This window comes from Xiphophorus hellerii, chromosome 7, assembly GCF_003331165.1.
Source record: "Xiphophorus hellerii strain 12219 chromosome 7, Xiphophorus_hellerii-4.1, whole genome shotgun sequence".
Classification (NCBI taxonomy): domain Eukaryota; kingdom Metazoa; phylum Chordata; class Actinopteri; order Cyprinodontiformes; family Poeciliidae; genus Xiphophorus; species Xiphophorus hellerii.
Genome location: NC_045678.1, coordinates 7244141 through 7265235, shown reverse-complemented (window position 1 = coordinate 7265235; position 21095 = coordinate 7244141). Strand labels below are relative to the sequence as shown.

At 41.4% G+C, this 21095-nt stretch overlaps 1 protein-coding gene across 1 annotated transcript in view; it reads right to left on the bottom strand.

The window, feature by feature from the left end:
• LOC116723058 (rho GTPase-activating protein 20-like) overlaps positions 1-16805 on the bottom strand; it is a 39807-nt gene extending 23002 nt beyond the window's left edge. Inside the window, exons 1-7 of the mRNA XM_032567596.1 lie at positions 16498-16805; positions 14262-14347; positions 3572-3748; positions 1713-1862; positions 1052-1093; positions 764-848; positions 568-645 (exon numbers count right to left, since the gene is read on the bottom strand). Coding sequence (XP_032423487.1) covers positions 568-645; positions 764-848; positions 1052-1093; positions 1713-1862; positions 3572-3748; positions 14262-14347; positions 16498-16605 — 726 coding nt within the window. The 5' untranslated portion in view covers positions 16606-16805. The remainder of the gene's footprint in view (positions 1-567; positions 646-763; positions 849-1051; positions 1094-1712; positions 1863-3571; positions 3749-14261; positions 14348-16497) is intronic.
• Between the last annotated feature and the right edge of the window lie 4290 nt (positions 16806-21095).

Genomic DNA, 21095 nt, shown 5'->3' with positions numbered 1-21095 from the left:
TCAAACTGAAGCATCTAAAAAGGTAAGCCTCGTGCTTAATAAACAGATATCCTGTCAATAGTTCCTATAGTTTAGCTGTTTTAAATCTTAAATTGACACAGCTACTGCATCTTATTGCCAATTTTTCACATTTTACATATTTTTTATGTCTATCTTTATTTTTTGTCATTGTTTGTCATTGTGAGGTGTGCTGCTGCTTTTCTTAGCCAGGTGATCCTTGTGAAAAAGCCTGGATCTCAAAGGTTTTTTTTTTATCTGGTTAAATAAACGTTTAAAAAAAAAAACAGTTTTACAGAAACCGTGTCCCTATCCACACAGTGTGACAAAGCCTCTGGTGCTAACGTGCATAACTAATGACTAGTCAATGTTAGACGCCTAGAAATCAAAATGTCGAATGTGAATTGAAATCTATGTTTGGAACCCAAGTTTTACTGAATTCTTACAGACTGTAAATCATCCACAGCACTCTGACGGACTAATCTCTGTTCACATGTGCGTCACATCCACAACGCCGAAAATGATGAGATTCTTTAGCATCACATGAACCCTGTTTGCGTTGTTACTTACCGATATGCCAAACTGCTGCAGGGCCATTCGAATGACATCGTCGGTTCTGTCATTGTTGTTGACGGCGAGCGTCTTGGCCTGGAGAAACGTCACGGAATTACATGCATAAAATAAAAACGCTGGCAATGCTGCTAACAAGTGAAAACATCTCTGTGATGTAGGAATAAAAAGGGGAAGTAAGTGTAAGGAAGCGTACATATGCACAATTTCCAATATCTTTGGCAAATATCTTCAGAGGAATGGTTTTGGGATCGTCCTTCTCTTTTCCTTCGTTTAACCGACTGAACATGGAGAGAAAAAGAAAGGAGAGCAATTAATTATTCTCCATTCAGAATCTCTGTCATTATGAAATAACTTCAACGGCTGTCACATAATTCATTTTATACCGAGTTTCACTTTTTATTCACGCAGAGCTGGACAAAAAAAACCCCATCTCAACTAATACAAAACATGTGATCTGCATTTGTTCCAGGGAGCAACTCACCCAATGATGAGTGACAACCACTTGTCCTTGATCTCTTCAGAGCTGAAGATAAGAAAAGAAAAATGTTTTAAAAAATAATCATAGTAATAATTAAAGCTTTAGCTTCTCTCCAAATCCCGAACCGCAGACTTTGCCTGGAGCGAAGGCTTGATTCCTGCTAACAGAAAATGCGATGTGTGTGTGTGGCGCTGACAGGTAGGTGCACACGCACAGCATGGCACGTGCGACTGCGTTTCTTGGTGCTACGTGTCGGGGCCCGTCACGCGCACATGCGGTCGACTTCTCTCAGTTGAACCGCTCCGGAAAAAAAAACAACAACAAAAAAAACGGGAACAGCCACAAACGCTCGAGGGTTTAAGGGATTTTATAGAAGCGCGTTTGATTTGTAGCTCCCCCTCCGCGATGTGCTTCTGCATCTCAGAACATTGCGTACTCTTTCAGAAACACAAGCCTGTTGACTCACAAGAGCGTTTCATGTTGAGCTGGGTGACTTCGAGGGACAGCGTTTGAATGAAATTCTGTACGACGACGACGACAAACGACATCAATCTGCTCCTATTTGAATCACATCGCGGTCATTTAAGAATACAGCCTTTGGCGTCTCAGGAAGTCATTTTTCTTACTCTTACTCTGTGTTTTGCGTACAAGACTAGATATTTACCTGAAAGTTGCCACAAAGTTACAGGTGGGCCATCCCATGACGAAGCTCCTCTCTGGGTTTGTGCTTCCCTCACACACCTCATCCATGCAGTTCGCCGTCCACATCTCACACACTCTGACCTGGGCTTTTACTTTGAAATGAGTAGGAGACCTGCAAAGGTACAAAACAACTGTTGGCCCTGATAAAAACCGAAGTCTTGAAAAGCTTTCCGACTGTTGCAGACGTCTAAAGGAGACCCATTATGCTGCCTCGAACAGGTTAGGATAAGTTTATGCAAAACATGTTCATTACAACTTTTTTGCACAAAATCATTCTTGGATTATGAGATCTTAGTCTATTCAGCTCTGCCTTCCAGAATGAGTTGTTTTAGGGCCTCTGTCTCTTTAAATAAGCTGCTGATGCTGGCCGCTCAATGCTTGCAGCCATTTTCATGTGCAAATGTTAACAGGTACGCAATTACACCACTGTACATCTTTGAAAAGCATTAGTGGAGCCTCCTTCACAACCAACGAGAACGCAGCAAGTGGTTTCTGGATGGCAAGTCAACAACAAAACACTTGTCTTTTCCGGCAGCCATTGTACAGCACTCACAGGAGACGAACCAGGCTTCGCTGGGGTTGCTAGGTAACGGCGCAGCGTGACTCAACCAAACGGGGACTTTTGAAACGGCTCGTTTTCCAGACACCAAACCAAATGCCAAAAATAAATAAATAAATAAAAAATGGCTGGGTAGTGTTTTTAGAAACAGCTGAAGCCAAATGGAAGAATAAAAACATGCAAAATGTGAACTTTGCATCATAGGCCCGCATTAAGCTTAGATTTATTGTGGTGTTACCGGAGGAGTGTAAAAGATGCAACCCTTTTCCTGCAGTCGGGAGTCAAACCGAGAATCCCTGTAGCAAATTATTTATTTTACAAATCATTGACTCAGAAAGAATGAATGAATATGACAACTAGTTTATACATTCAGTTTGCCTTTATAAAGCACTCTGAATATCTTTAACGTTCTCCCAGTATTTTAACTGAATCCAATTTGAGGTTAGAATTTCACAATATATTTCCGCTACGACACACTTTCTATAAATAAAGATATAAAAAGTTTCTATTTTCAGAGTAAAATGTGCATCCGTTTACCACGTCTCTAATTATAGAGGTAGATGATCCAGTTGAACGTATTCGGTCGATACAACGGAGGGAAAAGCACACATATAACACTGGATGTCTTTTCCCCTCTTGCCGTTGCACATTCCTCTAACTCAACCCGCGCTCAACCACAAAAAAAATAAATAAAAAAATTAAAGCCAATTACAGTGCGTCGTCTCCGTCCTGGAAGGGTCAGCTCCACCCCGCTGGCACGTGACTGCCGGGACACACCACAGACGTCTTGTCCTGTCTGTGTGTACAGTAAGTGCAGAGCTACAGTCTATTTCTGAATTCAGACCTCAAAAATGTCTCCGTGTGCCTCGAGTTGCTATTTTTGCGAGTCCTTGTGTGATTTAGTTTGTGGGTGGGGAGTCCCTCACTGAAGGGGCCGGGCGGGCGAAAAGCGTTTTGATGTCAGCCAGGTTTCGTATGGATTTGATCGACTGGGAAATAATTGTACGCTGCGGAAAAATCTGTGAGGATCTGAAGGTACGAGAGGTAAAACGTAACTAGATCTTTGGAACGCATCAGGAAGAACCAGAACACCCAACGAGTTTGTAAATGTTCTTCCAAAATATTCTCATTCAGATTTTTTTTTTCCTCGCCCTTGTTTGCATCTTTCCGTCTCCATATTCTGCAACCTGCCAGACAAACTGCCGCAGAAAGAGACAGTCTGAGTAATGTCAGGACGTTTGGACCAACGGGGAGGAGCTTACTTGGCCTTGGCGACTAGCAGCGCGTCGTTGAAGAGGAAGAGGTGTCTCTCCTGGGTCTGCAGGCCCGTCTTCAGCTGCGCCTGGACGTGACCCAGGAAAAGGCGGCCGAGGCATTCGGCCAGGAAGGCCTGGACAAGAGGACACGACTCGGGGTTGACCGGCATCATGCAGCTTTCCCTGGAGGGACAAAAGGAAGAAGAAAGAAAGCACAAAATGAAGCTCACCGCCGATCACCAAAGTACTGACTGAGCTTCGTGATGAGTTTGGAGACATGAAAGACGATATGTTTAGTGAAACAGTGAATTTCAGCTAAAATTCCCCTCAACAATTGGGGGAATAATGGGGAACAACAAAACCATGAGGATCAAATTTGCTTAAGGAGGTACAGTTCCTTGTAAAAAAATTCTTATAAACTTTGTTTTTTATTTTTTTACTTTGGGTCATATTCTGAGTGCACAAGTCGATGTCGTTTATTGGCAGATGTGGGAAGAGTAAGAGTACGAGTACGACTGGTTTTATATATTTTTTACTCAAGTAAAAGTAACTGTCCAAAAAGGTATCCAAGAGCGAAAAAGAATCTGATGGGAACATTAAGAACAGATCAAGGCAGCACATTTCCAAATAAGAAAAAAGAAAAGAAAAAAAACTTATGAAATATTTACAGTCAGTAAAGCACATATACTGTATGTTAAAACGGGATGAAGCTCAGCAGGTATAAAATAATAATATAACAACAAAGCCTGTGCACAAACAAGAAGTCTAAGCAATACGAGTAGCAAAAATAGCACTCAAGTAAAAGTAACGTATAGTAAAATTATGCCAACGAGGAAATTTTTTCTAAAAAGTTATACAGGTAAATGTAACTAGTTACTACCCAGCTCCAGTTATTGACATTTTATCAGTCTTATTAGATATTTTAAGCAGAATTTTGTTCTGGACTCTGGGCCACTCTAATACAGATATCTCTAGCAACATCACCCCGAGTCCCCACAGCATGATGCTGCCACCACCAACACGTTTCACTGCGCTATAGTCTTTTGAACGTAGGCCAAAGAGATCGGAGCTCCATATTCAAAAGTTTGGGTTAATAACCAGTGGGTATAATAATATTTGTGAGGCACTTTAACTGAAATTAAAGGAAATAAGTTAACACACAAAAATCGAAGCAGAATTTGGAATAACAATAGTTTCCTCTAACTACCTAATACTAAATCTGTGTCAGGTTAGAAGGAGAATTAAGATCATTTTTGTCAAGGTTAGCAATTAAATTAAATTAGTAGCCTTTACTCTTTTAATATGTTTTACCTCAATGACAATACTCCGGTATAAACGTGAAATAGGTCTGGCAAATTGTGAACCAGCAAAAGAAAAAAGAAAAAAATCACCTAGATCAAAAATAACCCTGAAACATTTCCCAGTGAGCTTCATCCATAAAAAAAACAAACTAAAAACAGAAAATCTCCTCAGCTCTGCTGTTTTCTCCGAAGTGCATCAACACCCGAGTTTTTTCCTCCAATTTCATTGACAGTATAATATAATGATCTGGCAGCGACCGCACAGCTAAAAACACGAACCCCGTGTAGCGGTGAACCAACGCTGGACGGGACTGAAAGGGGATTAAATGTCTCAATAGCTCCTCCAAAATTAATGGAATGGAATTTTCGCCGCAATATTTCCTGATTTCTTGCTGCAAAATAAATGCTGGGGCTCGAACAAAGCCACAAATCATGAGCTGCGCTGCCTAAGCCAGCTGGAAAACGGGCTGCACACGGTTTGTATGGCTTAAATGTGCATAAAAACAGCTTTGGAGATGGAAATATTGAGGTTCCTGGCACTTTATAGAGCACCTATTAATTAAAAGGGCTTATATAGTTCAAAATATTTTTTTAAAAAATCTTTTAAAAACTTGACTTTTATTCTCCTGTCAATACACTCCACTGTTAAAGGATATAAAAAGGAAGAACTTTTCTTTTAGAAGAAGAAAAAGGAAACAATTAGTGCGCTCCATCCTTTCCTGTTTATCCATCGCTCTCCGATAAAAACACTAAACTGTCCCCTTCCAGCTGCATTTACTATCTCTGTCTCTTTTATGTACACAAATGGGCACACGTTCTCTGCCCACAGGTCCACACCCTAGTATTAACAAAGCCTCTGCTGCTTGGAAAAAGAAAGCGCGCGTTATTAGTATTCTGGCAGGAAAGCGCCGAATGGTGGATCAGGCTTTGCTGAGGAGCCAAAGAAACTTGGACTCCCTCACAGAAACGTCCTACCAGCCTCATCAGACGAGTGTTTGGTTACATAATTAATTAACGAAGAAAAAAAAAAAGGGGGGGGGGGAACACGGTTATAGTGCTCACTCCTCGTCTTTGTGCGTCTTCCAAATATGAATCTCAAAAAGTGGGGGCCGAGAGATTTCTGGTAAATTGAATTAATGTGATAAATTAAGCGCAGGCTTTTCAGACCCTCGTGTGGTGCAGATATAAAACTAGAGAATGAACTGTTGATACTATTCAAAGAGCTGCTCAGTCAAACAATAAAACTATGGAATTTATTTTTCTTTTTTTTTTGTTGCGAAATAAACTCCACACAGATGTGTTTAAGCCCCGGGTTTATCCCCAGAACAAATGTTTAAATGCCAATTTGTTTTGTTTGAGAGAAAGACTAGATAAACACAAGTTAATCCCTGACCACGTCATGGACTTGTAGTTTAGTTGTCCAGGTGCAAAACTGACTTGCCTAGAGTCCAGATCTGATGCTCAGAAGAAAACATTTATAAAAAGCAAGGCTTGGAAGTGGTTACAACATGGTTTTCTTTGATTTTTTTTTTCTTTCTGAAACATCAAGAGGAAATGTCCCCTGTATCATGTTCTTTTCACTGCACTGAAACTATATTGTCAAATTTAGGACAGCTCTAATATTTAGGAGTTTTTACATCTGATAGTTTGGTAGACTCTGTTTGATTGGGGAACAAAACTGTAACTTTTGTTACATTTTGCTTTCACACTGCACTCTGTCAAATGTACCAAACTCATTGAAAAACCCTTTCACCCCCTCGCCAGAGGTGGCGCTGCACCACAAATTACTAAAGGAAACGACAAGAAAACCTCTGAAGACGACATGAGAGCAACTTCCTTCTCTCTTTGTGGTTTTCTTTCACAAAAAGGAAACCAAAACAGAGTGGCGTTTCTCTTTTGTCATTAAAAGACCACATCTTATTTCTGTCCGCTAGCGCTCGACTCGTTTTGGTTATATTTACCCAGAATGCCCAGCGCTGTAGTCCGCTTCCTGCTTTTGGAGCGGTCTACGGCCCGCTTGGCATTCACATATGCATTTGATTTGAACCGCACAAGAGTTCACTTCAACTGAACTGAGACTAAGGTTCTTAGGCAGACAAGAGTTCGCTTTTTAAGCCGACTGCACGTTCACACCTCCCCAAACAAACCGGACTTTTCAGGCAAACTTGAGTTCGATTAGAGCGGGCTAAACGTGGCTGGCGTGAATCCAATGGTAAACTCTGTCCGTCATACAACATCCCGCATTTTGAAATATTCTCAGCTCTTTGGAAAAGTCACGGTTGAAGTAAGCTGCAATCTCCCAAATGTACAAGTAGAGACGACAAATACCCGGGTCAACGCACTCCTAAGACGTCCCGAGGAAACGTCAGCTGAAGTTATTTGTTAAAAGCAAACAAAAACTGCAACCAGAAAGCAGGAAAATGTAGGTTTCTTTATGAAGTGGGGCTGAGATAATGGATGCACCTCAGTTCCTGTAATCAGTCCAAATCTCAGAAACCCTCCAGTTAGAACACACACACAAACACACACGAGCTAGCCCCGCTTTGTAAGCGCCCTTTCACTTCACTCTGCTCCCGCTAATAAAGACAACATCTTCCATATTCACCGCACATCCCTCCCTCCCAAATGCCAGATTGACAGCCGAGCCGCAGAGCTAATGTCTCCATTGTGCGTCATGTGATGTTGATAAATTTCATCCCCGCCCCGCCTGAACGTACACACTCGTTTCTGCCGAAGCCTGGGCTCCGTGTGGAAGAAATGTTGACTTTTCAGAAACGCACAATAAGAGCGCGCCAGCGCACAAAAGCTCGCACGACGCTGCATGCTAATCCCCGCGGGATGAATATTCAAGCGGCAAAAATGCGCATATAAAAAGGTTGACGGATTTTATCAGCGCGAGTCACAAAGTTGGACTCTGTCAAGTTGTGAAAGATTAAAAAGTAGGAACCCTTGAGTGAGACTCAGCGTTAGTCAGCGGAGAGATGGACTTTTTCTGTGATGAATGGAGAGCATTCACTCTGAGACACATCTGATTCACCTAAATCAGCTCAGGCCTCAGAGGCTGAACAGCCTGACGAAAACGAGAAAAAACAAGTTTAAGACAAAGGCTACATTAAAAACCATACTGGTATTTTTATTTTTCTGCTTGTTATCTCACATTAACAGGAAATTTGAGTTTTGGTGGTAGACCAACTTTATCATCCTTTGTTGATCTAGAATGCACTGCATGTGACCACAGCTCGGTTAGCAACACCCTTCAGTGTGGAAGTTGCTAGAGTTCACCACTTTTAGTATCAGATTAGTTTCTGATGAAGTCAGGAGTAGGAGGAAATGTATGCCTAAATAGTTATTTCCGTGGAGGCACATTGACCGTTTATCCAGGCAACAACAAAAAGCTAGGCTTTCATGGGTTAAAGGTCATTTCATTTCTTCGATGTGAGTTGTGGGCGCCAATTCGCACCAAATTTGGCGACATCTTATTGAACTGGTAAAGGATTGACTTATCACAGGGAGAGCTTGTCCGGATAACAGCAAAGCTGGATGTGCCATAGGTAAGTTTCTCCTTTTTAGAACTTTGTAGGTCAAGGATCTACAAGAATCCACAAGAAAACTGCATTGTTGAAAAAAAAAATACAAATTAAAAAATAGGAGAAAAAAAAGGAAGTTGTAGGTGAAACGCCAGAAGCTGTGGCTGCCAGTATTACACCGTATAATTATGGGTACAGCATTTTTTCTTCTTTCATGGTTAAATGTCATTGTCTTTGTTGGGGTTACAGTTAATTAAATGTCATTGTCTTTGTTGGGGTTACAGTTAAAACATTAAATGTTTTAACTTAGGGAAAATAACAGTATTTTTCCTAAAATGATTGTACAAGTGTAAAAATTACTGGTTTCACCAATTCATTTCACATTAAATCAACAATTTTACATTGTTTTATAGCTTACAGATTTTTTCATGTCACAACTTTACTGCTTAAATATACAGATTTTTTTATAGTATGATGTTTACAGTAAGGGATGCTAAGAATGCTAATTGCTAATACACGATGCTTAAGACAGGATTATTTTGCTTTTCTTGACACTCACATAGTTTGATGCCTTTGTTATTATTAACACTGACAGCCTACAGCAGGCTGCCTAGTATGGAAATATTTTGGACATTGTTAACTACGGTTCTTAAAGACAAATCAAAAGTGGCATCAGCAGGTTAGACCTTCATCAAAAACTGGAAAAAGCAGTGCATCTATAAGCACACAAAAAGAAACCACCAATCTTAGCCCTATTTTTTAAAGTCAAAGTGAAACACGAAAGACGCTGCCGGCCTGCCTCCACTTTATGCATATGCCGAAACCCTCCATTTTGCATGCGTCAGGTAACATGGTCCCTCCACTGCAGTAAGACATTACCAAAGCTGTCAAATAGTGAGCCCATCAAGAGAATATGGGGAGCCTTTCAGGAGGAAATGACACACTAATGTAACAGTCTGTCCCCGTTGATAAGATCCCTGAAACAAACCTTGTGATCGCATCTGCTCGTCCGCTGGGACCGAGTCCGACACCTTAACTTCCAACAAATATGATTATTTTTGGCCTCAGACCAACGCAAGCAAGGAACAAGTGAATGCAATGACGGACGCTGGCTGTAAGAGGAAGAACTGTCTTTTTTTTTTTTTTTTTTTTCAATTTTCCAAGCAAACTTCACACTGACGGGTTGCATCACCAGTAGTCCGGTCTGGTTCTCCGGACGAGCAGCCGCTCACGGCGCAGCTTACGGGGCTCGGGGAGACAAAGAGCGTTTTGCTCGCAAAAGACGTCATTCGAGACAGACACACACCACCCTGCACCATCCAAATCCACGGTAGCCGCTTTCCTTCATGGCTACTGTCGAACTCGATCACAGCCGCGGTGATTTAATACTGTTGACGACAGCCGCCATTATTTCCTTCTTGTCATTTTGACGTGACCGACCTTACTCTGTTATAGATAAATGCAAAAAATATAAAGTCGCCCCGCCAGATCGCAACAGATCCTGTACAGCTGAGGAAACTTTTTCACAATTCAAATCAGAAAATAACGCTTGTGTGTTTTTATCATATTGTTTATTGCAATAAAGTTACCATGATAAGTTTGATTCATCATTGTCTCGATAAATTCCTTTTATGATGTTTGAAACCCCCTAAAACTGATCATATTGTTTAGGTTGTTAGTTTTACTAACTTTTCTATAGAGAGTATCAATAAATTTGAAAATATGATTAGACGTCGTTACTATGTGCAGTGTGAGTGTAACAAATCACACTTCTTAATCTGACTGGAGTCCTAAAGAAGCCAATAATAAATTGTGTGTTTTTCAAGAGCAGTGTTTATGTTTGTGAGGCTGTGATTGCTGTTTAATGCAGTCACAGTCATACAGTTGGCTAAAAAAAAAAAAATAACTACTGCTTATCGTTACTTTTGTTGATCTTACAATAGTACTACAAAATATTTAAGTCAATATTACCCATTCTTACTTATGCGTCTGTGCAAAATGGTTTTTTCAAATGTCGTCAACTTGCATCACAGATGTCTACGCATTTCATTGAAATTTTAACTGATATGTTTTTGCTTCGAGTAGAAGCAAAATGACACATGGTTTTTCAGTTTTGCTGCAATTTTTTTTTTAAAAAGTGAAAACTTTGGCACGCACCAGATTGCAAGTCATCATTTTTCATATTTTTACAATGCTGCCATCTTCCACCAATGGCGGGTACATTTAATTCCCTACGGTTGATGGAAGTAATCCTATGGTTTGTTTCCATAATCTTCCATAATTCCTTTGATGCGTCTCTATCTCTGTTGGCAGAGACGTAGCAGAGGGAACTACTGTGGATATTTTCCAGATAAACTGAAGAGAGTGGCATGCTTTAATGTTCAGCTAGCCTGACTCAATACTTTATAAAACCAACCGGAAGTTTCTATGAGTCTTGCAATCTTTTCGAGGTCTGTCTCTACCAGATTTGAACATCTGGGGTCTGATTGGTCGAATCTGATCTGGCGCGATTGGATTATTTTGCTGAGGAGAGTTGACCCTTCACCCCGGTTTCGGGTCTTTTGCAGCCTCTAGCAGCTTTTCATGCAGGATTGTTGTGTTTTTAATAGCTGCATCTAGCTTCCCCGACAACTCCAACCAGCTTCCAGAATCCCCACAGCATGATGGAGCCACCGCCATGGGGAAGATGTTTGCAATGTGACCCATAGCATTTTGCATTCAGGTCAAAAAGTTCAAATTGGGACGAATTTGACCAGAGTACCTTCTTCCATATGTCTACTGTATCCAGTGAAAGGATTGTGACAAACTACTTTTTTTGTGTTTTTACACCAGCTTTCAACTTGCCACTCTTCCATAAAGGCAAACTTGTGACGTCGGCTTCCTGGCCTTCACAGACCAGTCTTATTTACAGATATTAAATTACACTATTAAGTTACAGTTACTAACCAGCTGGCCCTTATGTGGAGCTGATTGTACTTTATTTCAGCCATTGGCATCAGAGTAAAGAACGCACACAAGTGCGAACTTTTCTTTTCAGGTTTTCATTTATAAAACCACAACATCCTTTCCTTTCTACTTTACGTTTATGCACCACCTTGTGTTGGTCCGACACGCTGAAGTTAGCGGTTGCACATGGCAAAAAGTGAAAACGAATACATGTGCGGAGCACCGTATATTTAAGTTTCCTCTCGGATTCCCGCTTCCCAGTAAAACAAAAAAAATTCTAAACGCAGAGACAAACGAAACCAGAAATAGCTGCACTGTTACAGTATGAATGGCGCAAATGGTACATTTTCGTTGCTCTCCCTCCCATCTCGGAGGGATTTACTCGCATAAAGAGCACATTGGTGATGCAATGATACTGAAGCCTCTGCCAAGAGCTGCTGGAAGCACTTATTTATCCGTTTCAACTGCATTTATGTGGCTTAAGGGTTCCAGTGCTTTTCTTTCCAAGGCACGCACAGGGTTAGACAAACCCAACAAAACAAACCAATTTATTACAAAAATTGGCTGTTTTGGCAAACGGCTGGAGCGTCGCGTCAACCGCAGCCAGGACTTCAACCTTCTGACGGTTACAGTCACAAACCTCAAGAAGTTGACCCGTCTCCCCAACGTTCAACCGTAGATAAATGAACACCTCCCTCCCGACAGCTCCTAATTTAATGTCAAAGGTTAAGAGTGACAGCGGAGAGAGTCAAGTCCTGGCTCCACATCCACTCTTATTTCTCACACACACACACACACACACACACCGTCAGGTCAGACTGGGACAGACTAAGCGGCTCTGTCATGCAGACTATTTGTCTTTCAGTCAATAGAGTTCCTTTCTCAACCTCTCACCACACCTGCCAACAGAATATGTCTCCCCAAATCTATTTAACACACAAATCCTGCCCCAAGAGAACCGACCCATTTAACAGCGCAGGGAGTTTCCCCCTAAACCCTCTCCATCTTCTCCATCCCCACACACACATCGCTTCACGCAGTCAAACCTGAACTCCATCCACAAACGCTAAAAACGGTTCACACCTGAGATACGGCCTGGCATTGACAGCATTTGACTGTAAAAAGGTTTTAAGAGACTGGAAGCAGATTGAGAGAGTAAGCCTGCCTCTAAAAACTGGCATCGACGAGAGTTAGCCGCAGTTTAGAAGATAAACAAAGCCCTTCGTAAATAAACAGTGCGGCCAAAGGGGATTGGAAGGGCTTATTTCTGACCCTGGTAAAGGAAAAGGAAGGGATCTGAGTGATACGGTGAAGTGAGAGGTGGTGATGAAAAGACTGATAGCTCAGGGATAAGTAAGCAGTGAGTGAGTGAGTAAGCCTCCAAACTTTGAGATTCTATTCAAACTGGTGGTAAACATAATTCTTGAGCAAATATCTAAATCATAGACTTAGCCATTCAAAACCACAATCTATCTCACTCAGATCAGCAAGCAAACAGCTTCCACTTTCACTCACCAGAGATCCAGGTTTTAAACCTCTGTTGATTTTATCCCAAGGCTCTATTCCCCCCCCCCCCCCCCCCCGGTTTCTTTAATCTGTGCATTATCAGTCTCTCAAATCAGCGCTTAGTGTTTCCTGGGGAAAACTCAGTGACAAAAACAGGAAAGCTTTGTGAATCGGCTCAGCGACCGACTTGGCAAAATGCTTCACAGCAGTTGCGAAAACGCTCGGCCGACATCGGCGGAGGCACGCCTTAGCATTATGTAAAGTCAGAATCTTTAAAAAGAATCCACTGTTAGTGAAGGCATGAGGAGTCACAGTAAAACAGGCACGTGTTGTCGTGGAGTAGGCGAACATTGGAGGAAAGGATTTTTCATTCAGACGAGTTACACTTTCTAATCTGTTTGAAAGGTGTGTCATAATGGGAGTAAACATCTACACACGCTAAGGAACTTAGAGCTAACTCAACTGCACCTTCATCCATCACATCATGCATTTTGCGGAGGACTCAGCCACGAATGTCCCAATCAGGATGTTTTTTTTGTTTTGTTTTTTGCCCCCGATGCCGAGCGGCGTCATTTAAGACGAGGAATTTGCCAATAAGGCCTGATAATTAACCTCAACGCCATGTTTGGTGAGAACCACACATGGTCTGAATTAGTTTTGTGATTGCGCGGCGTCTAAATCTGCTCCAAATAAAATTATTCCTGATAGCGACAGATGTTTTGTTCCAGTTGGAATTTTGTTTTTATATAGGTCAGGCTTAATATGCAGCGTTAAAACATGGGGGGTTAAACTGAGTCAGTAAAGCTACAAGTATAATGTCCCGACAACAAGTTACCTGAAATGCAGTTAAGATTTACTGTGTTTCCCAAACAAACAGCTGAAGTCTTCAAAAACCTTCCATTACGATTGTTCTGTGTTGAGCAGTAAGTGGACGTGCTAAGCTAGGCTAACACTCCCATGTTTCTCTGTTTTGTTGTAATAATTTATTTTTGCTCGTAACGCTAATCGTTTATTTCAATCAGTTATAGCTAATCCTCTGCAAAAAAAATTTATGGGAAAAGTTAATAAATATATTGCTTTGCTTTAAACGTCGTAACATTTAACGACTAGTGCTTCAGCTGCTCTCTATGGATATTCGGGGGCCGCCATGACATGGGAAAAGTGATGTTTTCCCATATCCGTTTAGTTATTTCAAGAAAACACGCACAGCCTACAATCCAACTTAGCCAGCCGTCCACACAAAAATACGCCGCCGTCTTTTAAAAACATGTCACGGAAACACGACAAGAATGGACATCGGGAGCAGAGTTTCCTCAATGGAGTCGACTGGGATGCGATCGGGACGTCGCCGGTTTTAACGGCGCCGCTTTCAGAACCTCTCTGATGGGAACACAGACAGGTGTGTATTGCAGATACCTGGAAGCGCTTCTCGATCTCGTAAGCGCTTTGCTGATGACCAGCGAGGGAGCCGACTGTCGCCTCTGGGCGAGGGTCTTCATCTTCTGAGGGGGCAGACAGAAAGAGCGACACGAAACATGAGTCAAAGCACACGCAGAGATAAAAGTTTGCATCTGTGTTTTCGGTTACATTCTGTGACGGTAAGGTTTGTAGGGCGGGGGACAGAAAGTCCACAGTCAGCACTCTGTGATGCTGTCTGATGGCTGGAAGTTGAGGATTTAAGAGAAAGGGGAGGAAGGGGGGAGGTTTGTGACTGACAGAAAAAGCAGAAGAGCCAGCAGCAGTGGAGAAGGGGAGGAGGAAATGACACAGACTAAAACATAAAAGTCACAGGGAGTGAAACAGTTTGCAGAGACTGTGGCACAATGTTTAAGATTCCCTCAGAATTTGTTCTTAAGGTGGCTAATGGTGTACAGCCCGACATCCTCTCAGCTGTAACGACAATTAAACGGTAAACAAAATCACAACAAATCACTAACAGTGCAACATAAATTAAACATGACTCCGGAGCTCATTTTAACCCAGGACATTCCTGGAACATTCCTGTTTTAGCAGACTTACATGAGACATATAGGCCACTGTCACAAGAGTCCAACATAAAAATAAAAGCACCATTGATGAGCATCACGGGACACCAGACTGAGCGCTTGCAGGGATAAATGGTTTAGCAGTCGCTTTTCTAGAACAAGCCAGCTCTCAGACGTTTAGATCATTTTTAGACTTTATTCAGTTTCAGTTTCTGATTAGCTGTAAGCCACAGGCTGCTGCTGCGATCAGATGAGTCTAAACGCAGACCACCAGTCATGTTTCCTTTTTCAGAAAGTGCTCAGTTGACTCTTTTTTTAAACATTTTTAATTTTATTTTGTTTGCAAAAATCAAAACTGAAAGCACAACAGTCACTTCAAACATAAACCTCTTGTTATTTCTGAATGCAATGAATGACTGGGAGGACACGTGCCGTAACTTTAGGGACGCAGATGGAGAGGAAGAGACCAATGAATAGCACCGATTTTTGTTTGTTTTTGCTGATAGACTCAAGAAGATGAAAAGGAAACCTGACATGCAAATGCAATTTTACACAACATCAGTTCAATGGCACATCTTGCAACACATAATGAATATTTTGAAGGAAACACAACAAAGGATATCTTGAGAGTCTCTGGAATCAGGTTAATCCTTAACTTTTCTTTCATGATTTATTGATCAGTAAAACCAAAATGAAGCAAACCAAGCCAAGAACTACCAAAAAACGTGGTTAAAGGACACAGTACTGCCAAGGGTGTAAAAACATAAAACCAATTCATATGGGTTATGTTCAAAGCAAAGAGAAGACGTACCAGTTAGAAAAGCTACACAAAACAATAGTCAAGTAATGCACATGACAGATTTTTGCATACATTTAACCTGTTTAGGTGAAACTTAGTAGATACCTGTTTTGCTTTAAAAAAATGCTCTTTTAGAAAAAGAGCATTCTGCGCATAGATGCAGTTACCAATTTTAAACACGCAAGCGAGGGGGGGCGCTGTTTACAACAAGTTCTCAAAGATTCTGCTAAATCTGAAGGAGATATATCTACAATGACAATGGCTACTTCTATAGCAAAAAACAAAACCCGGCTTAGAATTACAATTCAAAAAATAATCTGTCAATTTATTTTTGCATATTGATATTATTGCTAAAATCGTTTTGTGGGACTTTCTTGGTTCAAGTTGGTTTTTCTATCTAAACAATTTATTCTGTCTATAAATCCGCAAGTAACCTAAAAAAAAAAAACAACTTTAAAAAGCTTCCCAGGTGTTGGTATTATATCCCGTTTTTTCTCATTAGTGTACTCCTCACACAGACTCAATTAATGTTTCAACATTTCTTGAAAAAAATGAGAAATATCTTCTTTGAATTAAGCTCTAATAAAGTAAAAGCAGAGACATATTTAAAAAAGATAACTTAAACGATTAGTAAATAATGACCTCCAAACATCTCGAATATTTAGATATTCGACATTTTTAGGTAAAAATTAGAAAACAGCAGGTTCAGAAGGCATTTAAAACCATTTCATGTTCAAATATATGATATATCGTTTTTACAGTCTAAGTTTTGGCACCCAAACTCTTGTTTTTTGTTATAAACAAACCCTTAACAGAGGCCGAGTGTCACGAAGCGCACACCCGAAAAAGAGTCCGAGCTCCCCGTTACCTTCTTGTTGTCGGGCAGCGGCTTGCTGTCACCCGTCAGAGAGTCGGACCGGTTCTGTCCCATGCTCCCCTGCTGCGGTGACATGCTTTCCATCAAGGCTGTGTACATCCACGGAGCCGAGCGCACCGGCGATATATTCCCATCATACGAGCAGTAAAGTCCACGGTTTACCCGCCAGAGAGGAGAGTGGGCGGAGGATCCATCACAGAGAAGAAGAAGAAGGTCCAACAAAAGAGCCTGTGTGTGACTGAGGAGCCCGCGGAGCTCCTGACTCCGCTGGAGCGACGTTTGGTCTGAGCGCCTGTTCCACAGTCTCGCTCAATTCACTCAAACGGTTTGGAGAGTAAGCGAGCATCCGGTTGGTATTTTCAAATTAAAAGTGCTTTAAAGGCTCAAGTCCCAGCGTGCTTTGACGCATCTAGTCATAGACATGAATCCGCACCTGGTATCCACAAACTTATTTTGAGGAAGAAAATGGCGTCATTTTAAAACGCAGAACTAGCTAGCTAGCTAGCTAGTGGCAGTTTAGTAGAGCGCGCGCGCGCACCATGTGCAGACGGTGACGTTGTCGACGGTTAAAGGTCGCTAGAGCTTTAAAACGTGAGCTACATATGTTGTAAATAAAACAGTCGTTCAGTGGGTGCCAGATTTATCTAACATTAAACAGAAAAAAAAACACTGCAGCAATATTTAAATCTGATTATATCTGATCTAAAAGTGCTTTCAAAATGAATAAAAACCCGTTTCTGTGTCGAGAAAGACGATGAAAACCATCTTGAATGTAGAAACAGATGATAGATGTGTGTTTAAGGATAAGAAGTCGTTTTATTTACACTTGCTGTGCCTCTTGTGGTGTGTGTGGGTGTGGGAGACTTGCTTTGTTTTCAGAGTAATGTCTCAGCTGGGGTAGGTGGGGGCAGGCTTGATTTAGAGTGTTTTGGAGATGGGGGGTGGGGGGCAATTAGCGGAAAAATATTTATATGATTTATATTTCCCAGAACCTTCCAATTTTATTTTTATTATTCAAGCACATTTATTGAACACGTTCTTTGCTTTTATTTTGAAAAAAAAGCAGGCTTAATCTAAATAACTTGACACAACTGAGTGAGGAGGACTTTGGTGTGTGTGTGTGTGTGTGTGTGTGGGTGTGTGTGTGTGCAGTCAGTTCCATATACATAGAAGTGTTCCTAGACTACATGGCAGTGTGGTCCAGTCCAGGTGTAAGAATGCACTGCCTGAGCCAAGAATAACAGGAGTGATGAGGAGGAATGTTGCCAGTAGTTTCTTTTCTCCACATTTCATGACGCACTCATTTGACTTATAGGAGCTGCAACAGTAAACCTCACTGTAGGAAACCTTCCTGGGAGGAGGAGAGTGTTTACTCTGAGATGTTGGAGGGGGAATCTGAGAACACAGAGAGAAAACTCCCAACCGGGCCTACATGCCGGTTGGGAGTTTCAGGATTTTTGATTTTGATCGCTAAAACTCACTACTTAATGGTGGGGACTTAAATACTGTGAGGAAACCCAGGAGCTGAAAGCGACAATTATTATTATTACCTTATAGGTCAGTCAAGTGTGGAATGACAAATGAATAAATGTGCTAACAAATTGTTTTTTCCACTTTTTAAAACAATTAAAGTAAAATACTCCAATTAGCTATGTTAGTGAAGCCCTAGCGGGTACTTACTGTACGTTAAAATAGTACGATGTCTCAAGTTGCAGTATCTATAGGCCTTTATGTGTTAATTTAAATGAGTTTTTACATTTTAAATCTCTTTGCAAAGGAATTCAGACCTCTTAAGCTACAATGTCAAATATTGGGGATTTCTTTGGTAGAGCAACACAAAATAGTGCATATAAGCACAAGGTGGGAGTAAACTAACAGATGATTTTAAAGGTTGTCTACAACCAAAACTGAACAGCTTAGAGTTCATTTTGTATTCAGTCCCCTTTATTGTGACACCTCCAAATACAATCCACAGCAGCCACAAAGAGAGTGCAGGCCAGAAGTCACCCTGAACCCATCATCTCCATGGCGATGGGAGCATCAGGACCTGGGGAGCTGGAGTTTAATGGGAACTAATTCCAGTGCAGCTCTGAAACAAAACTGCAAACGACTGCAAAAGACTTTTAACCGGGGGTGGAAATTCAATTTCCAATTTCCAACACAACAATAACACTGAACTACAATGGAATGTTTTAGGTCAAAACGTATTCGTGGCCTAGTCAAAGTCCAGGCCTAAACTCAACTGAAAATCAAGTTTAAAAAAAAAATTCTGTTTGTAGAGGTTCTGGAACAACTTAACTGAGCCTGAGCTAATTTTCAAAGCTAACAAGCTAAAACGTTAATCTCTTAAAGTGTATAGCTGGTGGAGACAGTTGAGGGCCATTCCCCCCCCCAAAAAAAACTGCAGCCATGTTTGCATCAAAGTAATAACTGCCCACGCTTTCTGAAGTTTCTCTTCATAAGAAATGTTGAACAATATTATGTTGTCTTGCTTCCTCTACTTCCTCTTTCCTGCGTCTCAACAAAATGCACGAGAGGTGGTGATTTTAAAGAAAAAAACTTTAGAAGTATCAAGGGATCTGAATATATTGTTAACTTTTGCCTGAAGCGTCTAGGACTCTCATCCTATCATAAATCTATCGCTATTTTGCTCCCCAACAGAGGGGAGGATAAACTGTTCAGCGAGATTCAAGCCTACAACGGAAAGTTAGGGAAAGCTCAGTGTAATGTAAAAAAAAAACCCCACAATCTCCCATTCACAAATACGAAGGTATGCGTCAATTGTTTTAGCTTATCTCGCCTCAGAGAAGCGGTTTGCTTAGGATGATAAGAGCACTGATAGCGCTCAGCCGTCCTCTTTGATCCAAGACGACGGCTGAAGATCCCCGGCTTCTGTTGAGGGAATTTAATCTCTCATTACAGAAGAATAACAACAAAAATGTGCATTCTTCTACAGCAAAAACAGCCTCGGGTCCAGCAGGCTGGACTTGTCCTCGGCTGCGACCAGTTTTTTGAGGTCGTGACTGCGGTGTGTGATGCTCTCTGGAGAGATCCGAAGCAGGAAAAAAAAAAAAGCCAGGGTGTGTCAGAAATGTGGTTGGAAAACGTCACTGGCTGACCATAACTGACTCCGTGCTGCACCGTGTTGTTCCAACCTCTTAAATGTTCCACTTTGTAAGTGGCTGAGTAACGACAATAAAAAGAAGGGGGAAAAAAAAGCCAGGCTTTTGTTTCTTCTAGTTCCCATAGCAAAATCGACACATCTCCCCGAGATGGGTTCAAAACGCGTCTGTGAAGCCACATTTCGCCGTCACACCGCAGCCCGAAAACTCCACCGCTCTCCACCGGAGCTCGATTAGTCGAGTCACTCGAGGTCAAGGGAAGTCTACTCGTTTGGGATTCTCCCCCTTCAATGAAGGACAGAGAATCACTGACGCCCTGGCTAACATCAGCTGGAGTTTCCTGTGAAGTGCATCTAGAAGAGAATGAACTTTCTTCACGCTTGGGGAGGCCAGCTGTTGCAAACCCCGAAGCCAGGGAGAGTCTTGACTCGGACTGCAAGTGGTCGATTCCAGACGGAGAAAATGAGCTGGAGGCAGCCCAGGACCTGCAGCTGAAGGGTTTCTTCTAAGGCTGAAATGATTCTTCGAATTAATCGCGATTAGTCGCTCATTAAAACAATAGTAATCGTTTAATCGTTAATTGGAATGTGCACTCAAAATCGGCCATTCGCTGAAAAAAACTAAGTATTTGGAGCGTAACTAAGCCAAAACTGTGAAATAGATGTATACATTTGCAATTAAGATCAAAACAACTACTCAAAACTTGTCAAGTGGCATTGTTTTAGCTTCAACCAATTCAAATGGTTATCTGCTTGTTTTTGTTTGCTGAAAAAGAAACATATTCAGAGCTGTATACAAGCTAAAATTCTACAATAAATATGCGTTTAAGATAAAGACAACTACCCAAAGCGTCGTTTTTATCTTCGCCAGGTTTCAAATGGCCATTTATTTTCTTTATTTCCTGAAAACAACATGTTCAGAGCAGCAAATAAGCAAAAACTGTACCATAAATATGTCCACTTGCATTTAAGATGAAAGCAACTAGCCAAACTCCTCAAGTGGCATAGTTTTAGCTTCGCCATTTCAAATGTTCATATTAGTTTTTTTTTCATTTGATGGAAGAATAAAACCAACATATCAAGTTCAGTAATGAAGCCCAACAGCACAATAAATGTATAAATTTGTGTTTAAGATAAAAGCAGCTACCCAAAACTCGTTTTAGCTTCACCCAGGTTCAAATTCTGTAAAAAGAATAAATCATTAATCACCTTTTTGCCACGCAATTATTAATCGGTCAGCAGATCAGCCCTACTCTGCATCGATATCCAGTCGAGCAGAAAGAGCTGCTTTCTTTCTCGTTTGCACAGAGATTGGGTGTTGTGGTTGTACTTTGTACTGTAAACGGACTGAATATGTGGCTGTATGTTTACGTTCAGAAAAAACATGCACGAAGACAAACAGACGCTCATGTGGGGGGGCACAAGGATGTGACGAGCGCTTCTGGAGTCAGGAACGGACCCGTGACGG